The sequence below is a fragment of the Lutjanus erythropterus genome, chromosome 7 (assembly GCF_056507025.1).
Source record: "Lutjanus erythropterus isolate fLutEry1 chromosome 7, fLutEry1.hap2, whole genome shotgun sequence".
NCBI classification, from domain to species: domain Eukaryota; kingdom Metazoa; phylum Chordata; class Actinopteri; order Lutjaniformes; family Lutjanidae; genus Lutjanus; species Lutjanus erythropterus.
Window position 1 is genome coordinate 35627531 of NC_139323.1, and position 17174 is coordinate 35644704.

Below are 17174 nucleotides of genomic sequence, written 5' to 3' on the forward strand. Positions count from 1 at the left end.
TACTTTTCCATGAGTTTTTGTTCATTTTATTTTATCTGCCAAACGAAGGACACACACACATCTTTGCGGTTAGGGCTGCGACTTCGCTGGTCAACGTTCACCACAGTTGCAAGTTATGTGTACGTTTGACCCTGCCACAAAGCACTTTGTAAGTCCTTTGTTAATATTATGGTTGTGTCCTTATTTGTGAAAATACATAAACTGTATGCACATATGTATGTTTCCTATATTGGCAGACTAGTGTGTTTCAAGTGAGTTATGATGGAAAGTGTTTAAATAGCCCCCGGGCTCCCCTATATGGCCAAGCAAATCTTGGGTTGGGGTCAACCAGCCATTTCTAAGACCAAAAAAAGCTTCACATATCTGAAAACTATGTTTCCCCTTAACTCACAAAGGCATATCCCGTCGAATCTGAAGCTGACTTCAACTTTGCGACTGACGGTTTTCCGGACGATTTTTCTGGTAACACCAGCCTGGGTCGCATGGTACGTACATCCGCTTTCGGCAACAGATTTCCCGGCTCATTTCCCTGATTCATCCCCTATATTTTCTCTCCAGGCGTCGAGCTCAGTCTCGTCTAAACTAACCCCCTTTCGAGCTGTAACCTGCGGTCGGACTGCAGCCATGCGGGTGTTTCTGTTGTTCGCGGTGACGGTGCTGTCTCTGAGCCCGGCGGCTGTGAGCGGAGCCGAGAAGAAGAAGCTGCAGATCGGCATCAAGAAGCGAGTGGACAACTGCCCCATCAAGTCCCGCAAAGGAGACGTGCTGAACATGCACTACACGGGCAAGCTGGAGGACGGCACCGAGTTTGACAGCAGCATTCCCCGCGACAGGCCCTTCACGTTCACCCTGGGCGCCGGCCAGGTGATCAAAGGCTGGGACCAGGGCCTGCTGGGCATGTGCGAGGGCGAGAAGAGGAAGCTGGTCATCCCTGCAGAGCTGGGCTACGGAGACCGGGGAGCTCCACCGAAGATCCCCGGAGGGGCGACGCTCATCTTCGAAGTGGAGCTGCTCAGCATCGAGCGGAGATCCGACCTTTGATGAAGAAGAGGTGGCGTGAGGGCGACTTTCAAAACGTGAGTTATTACAGATGTGTTTCTAAACTGATGTCTGAATAAACTCTGGTTGGACTGCAGGGGGTCCCGAGGGCAAATCTGAGCTGCTCTCACCCTATTAACCCCAGTCTTCTCATCCTCTGTGTATTGTCTTCATTATTTCTGGAATAAAGCGTATGCCTAGGGTTTCCTGCAAGATAATTTGATTAAACACAAATTAATTTAGGAGCGTGACCATGTAAGCTCAATATTAACTGAAGATCAAGATTACTTAATAAAGCAGGACCACATTAAAGATTAGGGCTGCAACTAACAGTTATTTTCATTATCAATTTATCTGTTGAATATTTTCTGGATTAATCAGTTAGTAGTTTGATTCAGAAACTGTTTCCCAAAGCCCAAAATGAAAATTTGTTAAAAACAAACAACTCAGAACAATTATTTGTTAATCCAAATAGTTAGCGATTGTTATAATAGTAGATTAATAATCAATTAATCATTGCAGCTCTATTAAAGACTCACCATTTTATTGAAAACAACACCCATTTTTGATACAATATAGTCTGTGTTTTTCAGTAAAAGCCATTAAATGTATTTATGTGCAGTGACTGTATGTCTACATAGATGTTATTATTGTTAGTGGCGGGGTCCGCCATCACTGAGCTGGCTTTAGAGCTGGCCAATATGGAAAAAAGCAATACCTCAGTATTATCGATATTGTGACTATGAATGATGGTTGCAGCTTTCACAAAATATCTGCTATTTTATATTATCGCCTTGATATTGGTCTCCATGTTTACTGTTCACTGCTGCTGCTTTCACATTCCACTTGCGAGGTACAGGGTGGCTTTTATTGTGAAGACGTCAGTTGGCAAGAAAATGTTTCTTTAGAACAAGTGATGGTTATTTTACGAGATGTTCTGACAGTGGATGAGATTTGAACACGTCAGTGAGTGATGGATCAAGAAGAAGCAGCCACAGTGAGCTGAACAGCTGCAGGCGACAGGAAGCGAAAAAAGAGACTGTTTTGTTTGTTTGTGCTGAAACTGGTATCGGTATCAAATTTCAAAATATTCCCCAGCCCTTATCAGAAGTAAGATTTAGAAGTAAAATGAATAAATATTGAATAACAGCTATCAGCATCTTTAAACCAAAAAACACTTGATGCACTACTGACCCCGAGTTATGAACCCCGACAGAGATCCACTTCTGCAGAGAGAATCAGCATAAATGCTTCTTTGAACCTTTGGGTTATATTTTAGGATATTTTTAAGAACACGCCTGCCCAAAAAGATTCTAGACTGAGATACATTTGCTGTTTTGTGTTACATAAATGTGCTCTGTAATTTTCTTTCAGGTTCCAGGAGCTGCAGCAGCATTAAATGGAGATCCTCTGACCTCTGAAGACTAAATGGCAAATCTGGGAGTAGAGTTGGCAACCCGACAGCAGAGCCACTGTCCTCCTTTCACTGGCTTTTATACTGGCTGTGATGCTCTGGTTTAATGAACTGATGTGATTAGATGATACAAGAACTGATAGTATGTCCTTGCTCAACATTTGTAGAACTGACAGTTAAGAGCAGTAAGACCAGTGTTTGCCCGTGGGCTGATGATAACATCACGCCATGCAGTTTCATCTCACTTGTTTTTAATTTTCTGTGATTTATAAGCAGGTTAATTTGTATCTTTACATTCTCTTCACACACAAAAAGAATCAGGGTTGTTACTTACTTACTTAATTGGTCAGAAGTCATGCAGGGGGAAGATTAGGATAACTGTTTTTGTTTACTTTGAATATTTGAGTTATGATAATAAAATGATGACCATACTGGAAACTTGACAATCTGAAGTGGTTTTGTTGGAGAAGAAAACAAAAACAAAGTTTTTTTTGTCACTTTCCTGTGCCTCAGTGTGTATTTTATGGCACTTTTTTTTGAAAAATTGCCATAAGTTTGATTCAGGCACTGAAATGATTTGTCAGTTACAAATTGTGCATAGTGTTAGGGGAGCACTGATAATAAGGCTAGTTTTTGATTAGTTAAAAAATAAAACAATATAAACAAAAACCTGCACATCTAAAAAAAAAAAAATATGAAAATTGTAAGTAAAATATCTCCCAAAAGAATCAGGAAAATATCCAAAAAACGTGTAAAATTGCAAAAACAAATTAGTAAAATATCTGAAAAAAATATATATGTATGTTTATACGTGTGTGTATGAAGTAAAGTACCCCCCCCAAAAAAATCTGAAAAAAATTAGATAACTGTTAAAGTGCTGACAATATCAATAACTGTTTTTGCAATATTTGAAAATATTTAGCTAAAATATCTGAATGACATTTTTTTTAATATATATAAAATAGCTAAAAGATGTTGGTGAAATATACAAAAAGTGTTAGTAACATATATAAAACAAGACCCACAGGATAAACAGGCAAGTTTAACAAGAGGACCAGTCTACCAGCTGCCAGTGCCAGTAGCCAATAACGTGCCACCACATCTCACAGTTGAACTTCAGCTTCAGTGTCATGTGACTCTGTGCACTTGGACACACGCCAAGTGTAAAGGATTGTTTTTAGTGTGTTGGTTATAAAATTTAGAGGCAAAGATGAGGCAAATAAAAATATTAACATTGTTATTATTATGCATAATGAATAAATGTTGTAATATATATATGTAATTTTCTTATATTTGGTGTATCCATAGTACAGTTCCTGCGTTTAAAACAACAAATACTAAGCACTCGGTTTGAATAAAAATGTGGAAGTGTATAGAGACAGAGAGTGTTGTCATAACGGTTGTAGTAACGTTTTATTTCTGGATTCAGACACAATTTTCAGTTCTCATAATTCTTATGGTTCCGGCAAATACTGCTTCAGTAACTTCTTTACACCAAACAAAATCAATAAATCAAGAACACACCAACAGGGGGCGCGACACAGCTGATGTTGATGTCAATATTTTCCACCCGGAGTTCTTCAAAGGACGGACACGTGAACGGGAACAACGTCATTGCACTTCCGCAATGCTAAGCGTTGTTTAGCTGCAGGCCGCCTGTCCGCGATTTCTACACAATGTCTGCCAAATTAAACGCTTTGAATAGTGATTCTTACATTGATATTAGTCAATACAGAGACCAACATTTTAAGGTAAGTGGGAAAATAGTCTTGAAGAATATTCTAGGAATCCAACGTTCAAATTTCAGTGTAACGGTTTAAATTGTTAGCTAACGGCCAGCAACCGTTGGCTAACAACAGAGCGTGCAGCTCAGCTTTGAATAGATCCAGGTAGGTTTTCTCATAGTAACCTTTGATTTATGAAATCTCAGAGGTACTTTCTTTGACTTGGCGCAGAGATTAAGGAAAAACGATATCGTTATGTATTACCAGTGTCGTATTGCTCACATTAGCTTCCCTATTCTACTATTATGAATTGGGAAGCTCCTGTGAAATCAGTTGATCTAATGTCGAGTGATTTTTTTTTTCGAGTGATTTACAACGACAGATTTAAACTTTTTCACCTCCTTCATTGTGCATTCTGTTTTTCATAGATAATTTCATAGTATACAACTTCGAAAATTAAGGTTTTAAAACCAAATTTGTACGGGTAGCGCTCGCATCACAATTAGGCTACAAAGGAAGGACCCACTGGAAAGAGATCTTAAAGGGAAGGTTCACCCCCACATCAAAATAACATGTTTCCTCTGGACTGTAATAGTTTCCATCCATGAAGATAATTTTGCTCAGCTCGTGGTGTTCAAAGTAGAAATCTTGACCTGGTTATTCAAGGTAATCCAAAGACCTTGTTGTTCTAAAGTAAATGGCAGCACAAGCCAAGTGCCGTCAAGTACAATTATGTTGTAGAAAAGACAAACATCTCTATGTCCAATATCTATAAATCTCTGCAAGTCGCACCAAACAATCTAGATAGATTAATAGCAGTACATGCCAGAGAAAAACATATTTGATGAAAACAATGCCCTTACAAGATTCCCTATTTCACTTTCATGAAATCGACTCATTTAGCTTCAGCAGCAGTGATACCGATGTCTTTTAAAGCTTCCTGCGAGTGGTGCCTACTAATGTATTTGATGTTATTTGTGTTTCCAGGGTAACCGCTATGAACAGGAGAAGCTGCTGAAGCAGAGCCACACGCTGTATGTCGGGAATCTCTCCTTCTACACAACTGAGGAGCAGGTAGGATACACTTCTGTTATTTCTGAGTAGATCCTCAGTGAATGTCCTGCATCAGCTACTCTGGAAATTGGTGTAATTCTCACCACAGTGTTTCCCTTATCCTGGTCCTCAGGGCTCACTGCCCTGCATGTTTTAGATGTTTCCCTGTTCCAACACACCTGATTCAGATGATCAGCTCGTCATGAAGCCTCTGCCTGATAGCTTGAAGCCTGATAATGAGCTGCTCATTTGAATCAGGTGTGTTTGAGCAGGGAAACATCTAAAACATGCAGGGCAGTGAGCTCTGAGGACTAGTATAGGGGAAACACTGTACCATATTCTTTTGTTTGCTAGTTTTTTTAATCTCTTTATGAGCTGTAATGTTAATTTAAAGCAGAGACCGATTCTAGTAAATTATATCAAAATAATATACATATCTATTTATAACCTTTCTTTACAAATGTGATTAGTAATGAAAATATTTACAGGACAGTCTTTGAACACTTTACAAATATTCCTTCTAATCTCTTACACAATTATAACTTTTGTCTGTTATTTTGTAACTGCTGAACAGGTACATGAGCTGTTCTCTAAAAGTGGAGATGTCAAGCGCATCATCATTGGTCTGGATAAAGTCAAGAAGACAGCCTGCGGATTCTGCTTTGTAGAGTATCCTTTTAAACCTGTGACCCAAATTTAAAACGGTCTCCGTTTTAAACATGCATCCAGTAAACACACCTTGATATCAGGTAAATAATCTGTCTGCCTGCTTTCAAACCAACATGCTGTGCATTATTATGAGCTCAAGTTTTACTACTATAGTATGAAGTGTACAAGTTTGTGAGCCTGCGATAGATCTTGACGCCTGCTGTACCAGATACTACTCACGTTCAGGTGCAGAAAATGCCATGCGTTTCATTAATGGCACACGGCTGGATGACCGGATCATCAGGACAGACTGGGACGCCGGTTTCAAGGAGGGACGGCAGTACGGCCGCGGCAAATCTGGAGGACAGGTAAGGACTGAGGATTCAGTTATGAGAATACTTAAGTTTTTAAAGGTAAAAACATGCATTGAAAGCCCTTGCTCCCTAGTTTTTTAAACCTGTTTTTTTTAAAATGTGGCTCCCCTTCCATGCAGTTTTTTTCTCTTGAGCAGCCTCCAATGCCTACCTCCACCCACACAATGTGTGTGCAAAATTTAAAGCTAAAAGAAGCACCATGGATATTTATAAGATCACAAAAAAACAACATAGATGTAATACATCTAAGATATATGAACCAAACATCAATACTAAGTGATATAAAATAGGCCTATTGTCAGTCCCTCAGAGGTCAGCAACTTTAGGCTAAGTTTCTCAGTAGATTGGCAGATACTGAACTAAAACAAGCAGTGACAAGAGTAACTGATTAAAGCAGCCCCTCTGTGTGGCGTAGTAACATATTTGACTGAGGTTTTAATGTTTAAATATTTATTACTCCTTATTTCTTCCAGTAGTACTATTGGAAAATGTAATATAAAAATGCAGTCAGTGTATATGCGGCCTCATTTTTTAATATGGTGGAAGCAATGTTAAAAATAGTCAGCTTGGTTCGAGCCACTTTTTGTTTACTAGAGCCAGCGCTGTGTAGAAGCATCACTTTTTTTCAGTGCACACAGAACGGAGATGTAGAGTGCTGTGAGGAGATATTCACTGAATTTAATAAAAAGTGTGTTTGATTAGAATAAAACAGCTTGCCTGTAATTTACCGAGATATTTTGACATCAGTTTACATGCTAATTTTACAATATGATCGTATGCAGTTGTATTATTTTAGGATTCTATGGGTGCTGCTATTGTTGTGTGGCATCAAACAACTGCTTGTTAATGATGTCGGGGTAGATGGATTTGCCCCGACTTCACACATAGCAGCTCTGAGGTGGCCTCTCAAGGGATGGTTGCAGTTAGCTGGCAGCCCTTCATTTTCAGCTTGATTACCTTAGAGGAACTGTGTTGATTATCAGACGGAAGCTCCCAATTTGTTCTCAAGTGGAACCAGACTAATAAATTGGCCATGCAGATATATCATTAGATATTAGCTTAATGGAGATGTATTACTGTCAGTGTATGTCAGCCAATTAATAACAAGATGTTAAAGGACAGAAATGCCTAACTACGTTTGAGGGCACTTAGAAAGTCTCACCAGTACATAGTTTGTCCACAAGAGAGCAGCGACAAGTTGATTTTTTTTCCAACTGTAAAAGATCTCACTTTTGCTGCCTTGGTTGCAATTCTTTTAAAACTAAATAAATAGATTTATTTTATTTATTTAAGGGCCCTGTATTTAAGTATTGTATTGTTTGTTTCTGTTATGGGAGAAAAAACTATGTATATATGTCATTATTGGATTGATAACAGCCTCAGAAATCCAGTATTGGTTGGGCTGTAATCACGTTTTGAGTTTCAATAAAGGACCGCATATAGAGTAGCAAATTCAGAAACATATTTGTGAATATATTAACTTCATCTTTACTTGTCCCAATGGGCAATTGATTTTGCAGCGCAAGTGCAGCATAGAAAATACATAATTTTGTTATTTTACTGGACATCAGTTCAGAGTTTTAATATCCCTTGGGCTAAATGCACTGTTTCTCTCTGTCAGAGATGCAGTTCAATGGACAGCTGAATGCTTATTTTGGCAAAAATCTAATCTGATTTAAACAGATTGCTTATCAGCAGTTACAATACAAAAATGTTTGTATGCACTTTTAAAAGTCCTTATCAGTTAAACTCTTACGTATACTAAAAGCAATCCAGACAGGCCACATTGTACAGAATAAAACTTCCATCCTGGGAGTGTGTCCTGGGGGAAAAAAGAGGCCAGAAACCAGCAGGGGTCCATGACAAGATTTCCCACCAAAATGAGGAACAGATAAGTAGCGTTTATAGGATTAAAGTGTAGCCTATTACATGATGTGACTCTAAACCACTGCTGACCTCAGACATCCTTCTGACTGGTTGTATCATGGTGTCCAGGGTCTCCTACCTGTTTTTTCAGTCCTTCACACAGAAAACGTTGAGTCTTTTCTGCAGAATAGCATTTTGGAAAACAGTATAAAATTCAGCATACTATGGCATTTGAAAAATGGCATATACTGAAATGGCTTTCAAAAAATCAATACTGTATATCATGACATTTTAATACATCAGTATGATATTTAGAAGTGATATAACTCCCAAAATAAATTATGCATGATTAAGCATGGCCTTTGAAGAGACAGCATTACTATTGCATGGCATTTGAAAAATGAAAGTGCATATTGCATTGTTAACAAATACAACATATATAATGATGTTGAAGTCTGTTGTAGTCCTACACAATGAGCTTTCTGTAAATAAGGAAACTTAAATATTGGTGTTATTGTAGGGAAAATACAAAGGTTTATTATGATGGAACTTTAGGATAAGACCCCTCCACTAAAATAATGACAGATGTGTACTTAAATTTGTCTTGGTTGTCCTGTAGGTGAGAGATGAGTACAGGCAGGACTACGACCCAGCCAGAGGCGGCTACGGTAAGCTGGCCCAGCAGCATCGACCCCCAGAGGCACGCAATAGTTTTTAGACTGAACCCCACCCCAGCAGTCTGCCTGGATAACGCAGAGCTCCACCCTCAGTCCTGGACCAGATTCAGCCTCCAACAATGCCACAACATGCCACGACAGATGTTTGTCTTAATGTTACCATGAAACGCTCAACAGCAGGTCTGCATGGACCACTGAGCTCCAGAAACAAGCAAGATTTCCATACCTGCTATCAGTCCAGAAGGCAAGAAAGGCACAACCATAAGGTGACTGTGTGATAGGTAGTGATGTTTTCATTTTCCTCCCCATAGAAATACAATACATTTCCCTACAGGCTGAAAAGGCTCTGACTGCATGTAGTGACTGGGTCAAGACAAAATGATCTTATTGAGTCTCCATGTCAGAATAAAGTGATAGTCTGATGAACTGATACAAAGGAATCATTCTGTTATGTTATTGATTACTGGGAATGAAACTTTGTGGTCTGAATTGTGTATACTTTTTTAAATAAAGATGTTTTTTTTGACAAGTGATGTCATGTTTTTCCTAATCCCAGAACCCAGAGCCACTTGCATTCAAAGCAAGTATCATATCCCTAGACCAATAAGCCCTTAAGAAAATGCACTTGTATCTCTGAAATGATCATTTTCTTTCTTCAGAATGTTTATAATGAATTTGTAGGCTTGCATAACAGTTTTGCCATGAATTTATATAACCATCTCCTTTACTCAGCAGGCTTTAGAGCACTGACATGCCACTGTACCACATGAATTTTGAGATATTTGCACATTCAGCCTGTGAGTGAGCATGTGTGGGAATGCTCAGGCTCATGTGCCGTGAAGCACAGGGCTTGTCCGGGAGTTGAACCCGGGACCTCTCGCACCCGAAGCGAGAATCATACCTCTAGACCAACAAGCCCTTAAGCGAAAGTTCTGCTTTCTCTGAAATTGATCGTATTCTTTCTTCAGAACATTTAAGATGAATTTGTAGGCTCGCATAACAGTTTTGACATCAATTTATATAACCATCTCCTTTACTCAGTGGGCTTTAGAGCACTGACATGCCACTGTACCAAGTAAACTGAGATATTTGCACATTCAGCCTGCGAGTGAGTATGTCTTCACAATGCTCAGGCTTATGTGCCGTGAAGCACAGGGCTTGTCCGGGAGTTGAACCCGGGACTTCTCGCACCCGAAGCGAGAATCATACCTCTAGACCAACAAGCCCTTAAGAGAGTGTTCTGCTTTCTTTCTTTGGAATGTTTAAGGTGATTATGTAGGCTCGTGTAATAGTTTAATTAATGTACCTTTTCCCTTACATGGTGAGATTTAGAGCACTCATATGCTACTCTCCCAAGTTAACTTAGAAATATTTACATATTTAGCCTCTAAGTGGGTTTGTGTCAGGAATGTTCGGGCTCATCCGCCATGAAACAAAGGGCTTGTCCGGGAGTTGAACCCGGGACCTCTCGCACCCGAAGCGAGAATCATACCCCTAGACCAACAAGCCCTTGATAAAGGGGGATCACTCAAACAAATCAGTTTCTCTGTAATTGATCATTTCCTTTATGAAGCTAGTCTTGTGATAGAATCATACCCCTAGACCAACAAGACAATAAGCACCCTTTAATTGATCATTTTCTTTCATAAAACGTTTAAGATGCGTTTGTATGCTTGCATAACAGTTTTTCCATGATTTAAGATAATTTTTCCCTCATTTAGGGAATTTAAGAGCACTCATACACCATTCCACAAAGCTAAAGTGGAGAATATTGTATGTTCAGGCTTATATGCCATGGGCTTGTCAGGAATTGAACAAAGGACCTCTTGCACTGAAACCAAAAGTCATACCTCCAGACCAACAAGCCCTTAAGAACAAACAGACATTTATGCAGATTTGCAGGCTTTGCCATTAATTAAGATAAATCCTTTCCCTTACTTACCAAGTGTTAGAGCACTCTTATGCCACTCCGCAAAGTTAACGTGAAGATGCTTGCATATTTAGCCTATAAGTGAGCATTTCTTGAGAGTGTCGAGGCTCAAATGCAATGAAACAACAGCGAGAATCATAACCCCCTTTTTTTTAAACGCTCTAATTATTTGATCCCAGTTTTAGCTGTGGAATCTGGGAGATTGTCCTGAGTCTCTACTGAGTGAAATATTCTGAGATTGACTTGTGAGTTTACTGTGACACAGATGTAAGGATCAACAGGATGAATTTGCAGGCTTTTGTAATAATTTTGGTATGAAATAATATACATTTTCACCTTTATTGATTAATCCATGAGTTATGAGTTTTTGCACCCACAATCTTGCCACAATCTTTTCTCTGCAAACACTTTGTCACTCTCTATAGCTAAACCAGTCGGATGGGTGTAAATAGCCAAGTAGCTGCCAGGTGAATGTTTTCCCCTGGGTGAAAATAGACACTCAGATTTTTTAAAAAAAACCTTTGAACAGAGCTGATTTCCACCCGTCTCCAGTCTTAATACAAAGCTAAGCTAAATGGCTGCCACCTGTAGCATCAGTGTTCACTCAATCCTTTCTGCTAACTCTTGGCAGCAACACAAATTTCAAGCAGACGGTACATGAACAGCCTCAGTTATACTGGCATGAAAGAAGTTAAAAAGTCTGGGCGATCTGGAGAGAAACTGTGTTAAATGGTTTAATGAAGAAATTTACATAAAATCCTAATCGCAAAAACAACAAATGCACGTTTGTCTTTATATATTTTTTCTGTGTAGCAAACGGTTATGGGTCTATACTTTGTGATCTCCTAATTGTGGGCGGAGCTGTTATTTTATTGGTCAAAACACTGCACCCAAAACTTTTGAGAGTTTGCAAAGTTCAGCGTTCGGACAACCTCTCCCTTTTCTTGCAGCCAAGTAATGACCCTTTCTTCATAAAGAATTATAATGATACTGGTGATCATTATGCTGAGCAGTTGGTCAGGACTCCATTCCTAGACAATCCTCATTCCACTTGTAATAAAGAACACAGTATCTTGGCAGTTTATAAGCAGTCAGCTGGTCTCTTATCTCAAAGTGAGCTGTAGTAGTGAAGTGAGGTGCAGAGCAGAATACTAAGCAGTTGATACTGGCTCAGCTTCAGACATATTTTTGCGTTATATCCCCACCACGAATTCCTGCCATCAGCTACTACTCTTTATTCTTAATCACTTCCTCTCAAGGCGATTTTGAAAATGAACACAAGATGGCAGAAGAGGAGGCGGTGTTCCTTGGAATAATTAGGGACAGTGCAGTCTTAAACTCCCTGTGTGGGCTCAAGGTTTTCACTGTGATGAGAGAAATGGATTTGTCTATTTTGAGACTTTTTTTTCGTCTGTGAATGTTGCAATAAATTGATTACAAAACAGTGAAGACAAGTAGAAGGACACATAAACAGCCAAAAGAGATTATACAAAGACAAACGTCAAAAACAAAAGGGACAGAAACCCAAGAGTCCCCCGCAGACAGTGACAACAGGGTGGGCATCGGATCTGACGTTCAGCGGCGCAGCCCAAAGCACAGACATCGCAGTGGCACAACAGGGGAGCTGGAATCCTCCTAACTTGAGGTGGAAAACCCATCAAATAACCACATGTTTGATGATTGTTTTTTGTTGTTTTTGTTTGTTTTTTTAGGTTTAAGTAGTGGGAAAGCCCAAACTCTCTGGAGCCAGGACGAAGCTTGCTCATCAGTCTTTCCCTGCACCAGCACCTGTTGGAACCTCTGTTAGCATTATTAACAGAAAAGGAGTCACTCAGGATTTTAAGTAAGTACCTCTTACACCCAAATGAAGAATCATTCCATTACCATCAAGCCCTCTCAGTTGTCTTTTCTCAGGTCCTCTAGGCGCGCACTGATTCCCAGCTGAAGGTTACCTCTGCAGATGCCAGGGCACACGGAAAGATTGAAGAATACCAGAAAACATAAATATATAAAAGAGATGCTGCTGAGCCTGGAGATTTATCCATTGTCATTCTCCCGCAGCAAAAGAGGTGACGCACACCGGCCCCAAGTGGGCCCAAAATTTTACGGTTCTTGCAGATTTACAGCATTTGCCGTTATCATAGGCCGGTTCAAAAAGTTCAAGTGGGGTCAAGTGAGAATTAGACAGTGCCAAGGCCAGACCCAGAATTAATGAGACATTATGCTAATGAGGGGGAGCTCTTTGGAAATATGGAAAGGAATACCAAAATCCCCTGCTTTGTCTCACTAAGAAACTCATTATGAAGGCAGCCTGTCATTGGCTGGTTACAGATGATGCAGTTAGATAATGATCCACCATTACAATGAATAACAGCTCTCGACGCAGGCCTTTAGCGTGGCGATACTCACCAACTTGGTCATTAATTCATAATAGAGGGTGCTTCATGGATAAACTAATACACCAGTGTGAGCTCACCCATGTCAGGCCGTTCAATCTCATCTTACTCCCATTTTCTTGTATATTCTTTTGCTCTAGGGCTTTTCTGTCGAAGTTTGTGGTAGGGCCCTTTGTTTTATTCAAGAGAAATTTTCATGTATGTCAGACAATGATATTTTAGAGTGTGGCAATTTTGTGGCAGCAGCTTTGGAAGTTTCCTTTTCTGTTTGAACCTTCTAAATTTGGTCTGGAGGAAGTTAATTGGCCTGCAGAGGGTCCTGACCTTTGACACCCCATTTATACCTGGGATTAAAATGGGATCTGTATCCAGATACAGATATTTATACAGATTGCATCCACACCTACCTAACTCAGGTAGATCTGATCACAAAGCTTTTACACTTTGCATTAAAATCCAGATACAGATTTTAATACTAGGTGTAAATTGAGTGTGAGTGAGCCCTTATTGCCCAAAATCAGCCCTGAATGGGAGCAAATTCCTGCAGCCAGGTCCCAAAATCTTGCGGAAAGTCTTCACAGAGGAGCGGAGGATGGAGTACCATTGGTTTTGGAGTAAGATTGTCAACACTTCTAGGTAGGTTGTTGTTACCTTTAGGCTAAGCACAGCTTTAAAGTCAGCTGTTACTGTTTTTTCTTCTCTAAAATGCAGTTGGCCACACGCTGTGTTCCTCACAGAAGGAAACCAATCACAGTACCCGCTCTCAGCTGGGATTGATGTAAAAGCAGCAATACATCACCCAGGCGCTGTGTAACATGAGCAAGTAAGCTCTCCCTGTTTCATTCAAACAAAACTCAGTAATGGTAACAGCAGGAGAGAGACATAATTAAATCTCAAGTTGTTATTGTAATTAGAAAAGAGAAATAATTCCAGGTAGGCTTTTAATGTTGGATTGTTTTTATCGGGGTGAAAAATACCACATAATTAATGTAGACAATAGTATTTTTAAAAGCAAGTACTTTTGAATACTTAAGTATTTTGAAAAACAAGTACTCTGGTACTTTAACTCGAGTAAAATTTTGACTGAGCAACTTTCACTTGTAGTTGAGTAATATTTGACCAGGAGTATCTATACTTTGACTCAAGTACTGGGGTTGAGTACTTTGTCCACCACCACCATTATTTTGCAGCTCTGGAAGTTTTTCAAACAGTCACACATATCGGACAACATATATGCTGATGCAAATGGGTTTAACTTTTCCAATGTCCTTGTCTTTCCAGGCCTTTTATTTATTGGCCATTTCCCGCCTTTTGTTTTACCATATGATGTACATAATTCAGACTGTATATCTGTTATTGTATACATTTTATCTGCTTCATCTTCTCTCAGTTCTAAGCCACATCAGTACTTTTGGGATTGAGCAGTAGTTTGCCAGGAGAATCATGGGGAGAGACTATAGGAGACGTGCAAACTGATACTGTTCCGTTATTGTGCACGATATACATCACACACATCACATTTTGATCAATCACCAGCTTGTATTTTAAATGTAATGTTTTACCAGGAGAGGAGACAATAAGACAACTCTGCTCTCAGAGATGCCCTCTAACAAAGTCAGATAATAAATTAATTGAATATTGATTAATTAGTCTTTGGGGAAATATAAATTAGCAGGAAGGAACAACCAGTGTGAAAGCTTTTTACTATGTAAATTGAGTGTGTAGCACAGGTGAGGAGCAGTGCAGACAGATGACATGTTATACCATCACTCAGTCTGAAACTGTGGGACACATTTCCATCAGAAAAAACTGTCAAGTCAAAATTATGAGGTAAATATAAAACACGAGACAGTAGGCCACAATTAGAGATACTAATTAAAAATTATGAGACACTATTAATTTAGTCTGACTCACCGGATGCAAACTGTGGGTATAAGTCATTGGTCGCTTGTTTCAAGTCAACACTGACTCAAGTGACATCACCTGAGGCCAGTATTATATCATATCTAGCTGAGAGAAGTCATCATTTGAAAATATTATGTAGTGATTTTGTCTTAGACTGGGTCGCACCAACGAGGATTAAATTTTAATCCTGAATAAATTGTGGTTCAACTTTAAATTCTATTTCACCAATTTTTTAAACTAACCTGAAATTAGGAAGAATCAAATTTAAACCTCTATTTAAATCTCACGTTGTTTTTTACTCTAAACCTAGATTAAATTAGATTTTTTGCACCAAAACTATCTTAAATTTAAACTGTGATCCAGTATTAACTTTAAACTTACACTTGTGGAGGTTTAACTTTTAATATGGCTGCCTTTTTCATGAGTAAATCAATTTGAGTTAAATAATTTTCAGCCCAAGCCATCATAAGTAGATTAACTAGGCTAACCAAGTTTTAGGCTAGAATAGCAATCAATTTTTTGTTAACTTTTTTTTTAAACTTAAAATTCATGTCCATCTTATTAGACTTAGTGCAGACAGACACTGATTACGAATGAATGAAGTGATTGAAGATTGATCACTAAACCTGAATTTTCTAAACTGAAATGAGTTTTTATTTGTGCAACGCAGCTCACCTTAATTTTAAATCTGGATTTGCTCATTTTAAACCTCATGTTGCTAAACTGTAATTAGAAGTAATCTTAGATTAAATTAATCTTTGTTGGTGAGACCCAGTTGTAGTATTTTCTTAACATGAATATATTTGATTGACATTTTGTATATTTAAATAATAAAGAAGAAGAAAGAAGAAAGACACGTTTCATGTAACTTAAACAATAAAATTAAATAAATAAATAAAACAGAATTAAGTTGTTACATATTACAACCCAAGGTCACTGGTGGACTAATTCTTCTATCACCATTCTTCAGCATCAGAAGAAACATTAACCTCCATATTTTATTTTCTCCACAGGAATTTCAGCTGCCGGCATTTCAGTCAGTCGAGCGACTAAACATGCAGATTTCCTGCTGTTGCGGAGGATCTCATCACAGCAAAGTAATTCACTCCGCTGTGATGGCTACTTTGGAAATGCATCTACACTGAGGAGCTGCAGCGTGCCCATAAAGAAGCTAAATTAGCAAATAGTAGCTTGACATTTCGTGGCCATAGGGGAAGTGTTTGTGGGAAATGAGGTGCTTCATCTGGTGGCACGCTTTACATTCTTCCAAATTATGAGTGTTAGTGTTGGTCTAGGCTGCAGCTGAGCAGTGTTGTGTGATTAAGGCTGAAGAGGAATCACCGAGAAGGATTTGACAGGTAGGAGCTCAGCGTCAAGGCTTAAAAAGTCCGTCCTTCCACACTGTTGTACAGTGTTTCATCATCTGTGGTTTCATTTAATCTGTTTCATCTGTCATGCCATACACCATGAAGGAGTGATGCAGGGAACATAAAAACACGGGTTTCATGTCAAGGAAAATAATGACAAGACTTCAAGTCAGCACTATAAAATCAACATCATGAAACAGGAAGTAAGTCTTATGATTGATGAAATATCTTCTGTGCTTTGGTCAGGGGAAATAGCATTCATTTGGTTGTTAAGGAAATCTGAAACGTGACCTTTGAACAGACAAATGTAATGCAGCATTTCCACGTTGGGTATGTTTATTCTCCCTCTGTCTCTCAGTTGGTCTGTGTGGTAGATCAGCCCTCCATCTGTCAGCAGGTGATTGACTAAGATGAAAGACGCCTCTGCTGCAATAGACAGGTGCTGCGTGGAGGAAATGCCACGGATGGGAGCGTGAGAAAGAGAGGAGGGATGACAGAGGAGGAAAACAAATTGAATTTCTGAGGGGAAGTCCTTGTTTGATGACCGGAATATAACCTGGAGCAACCTTAAATTAATTAAGAGCAAGTGAATTGCAGTTATTAGCGATGACCACAGGGAAATAACATTATTAGAAATGACTAATTGTCAGAAATGACAGAATTTAGTTTCTTTAAAAGGGTACTTAAATGGCAGCGTGTAAAATTCCTGTTTCTAGGCTTTCAGTTCTCATTATATATTCTATATAACAGCCATTCCCATTCTTATGAATGCCATAAAAACA

At 39.1% G+C, this 17174-nt stretch overlaps 2 protein-coding genes and 3 non-coding genes across 5 annotated transcripts; 2 read left to right on the top strand and 3 right to left on the bottom strand.

The window, feature by feature from the left end:
- Positions 1 to 494: 494 nt before the first annotated feature.
- Positions 495 to 2890, top strand: fkbp2 (FKBP prolyl isomerase 2). Its single transcript, XM_084723627.1, has 2 exons — positions 495 to 1076; positions 2413 to 2890. The coding sequence occupies exon 1, from the start codon at positions 625 to 627 to the stop codon at positions 1039 to 1041; it is 417 nt and encodes a 138-aa protein (XP_084579753.1). The 5' UTR covers positions 495 to 624; the 3' UTR covers positions 1042 to 1076; positions 2413 to 2890.
- A 1154-nt stretch (positions 2891 to 4044) lies between these two features.
- On the top strand, positions 4045 to 9318 carry ncbp2 (nuclear cap binding protein subunit 2). Its single transcript, XM_084723630.1, has 5 exons — positions 4045 to 4203; positions 5164 to 5250; positions 5804 to 5898; positions 6107 to 6245; positions 8737 to 9318. Exons 1-5 carry the CDS (start codon positions 4129 to 4131, stop codon positions 8833 to 8835), a joined length of 495 nt encoding a protein of 164 aa, XP_084579756.1. The 5' UTR covers positions 4045 to 4128; the 3' UTR covers positions 8836 to 9318.
- A 322-nt stretch (positions 9319 to 9640) lies between these two features.
- trnap-cgg (transfer RNA proline (anticodon CGG)) lies at positions 9641 to 9712 on the bottom strand. The gene has a single exon. It is a non-coding gene; the product is annotated as a tRNA-Pro (tRNA).
- Positions 9713 to 9948: 236 nt separating this feature from the next.
- On the bottom strand, positions 9949 to 10020 carry trnap-cgg (transfer RNA proline (anticodon CGG)). The gene has a single exon. It is a non-coding gene; the product is annotated as a tRNA-Pro (tRNA).
- Positions 10021 to 10231: 211 nt separating this feature from the next.
- On the bottom strand, positions 10232 to 10303 carry trnap-cgg (transfer RNA proline (anticodon CGG)). Its single transcript has one exon. It is a non-coding gene; the product is annotated as a tRNA-Pro (tRNA).
- Between the last annotated feature and the right edge of the window lie 6871 nt (positions 10304 to 17174).

Excerpts from the sequence above, each read along its gene's own strand:
- fkbp2 (XM_084723627.1), top strand. The coding sequence starts at position 625 with ATGCGGGTGTTTCTGTTGTTCGCGGTGACGGTGCTGTCTCTGAGCCCG.
- ncbp2 (XM_084723630.1), top strand. The coding sequence starts at position 4,129 with ATGTCTGCCAAATTAAACGCTTTGAATAGTGATTCTTACATTGATATT. Across the intron at positions 5,251-5,803 it reads TCTACACAACTGAGGAGCAG|GTACATGAGCTGTTCTCTAA; the intron begins GTAGGATACACT and ends ACTGCTGAACAG. Across the intron at positions 6,246-8,736 it reads GCGGCAAATCTGGAGGACAG|GTGAGAGATGAGTACAGGCA; the intron begins GTAAGGACTGAG and ends GTTGTCCTGTAG.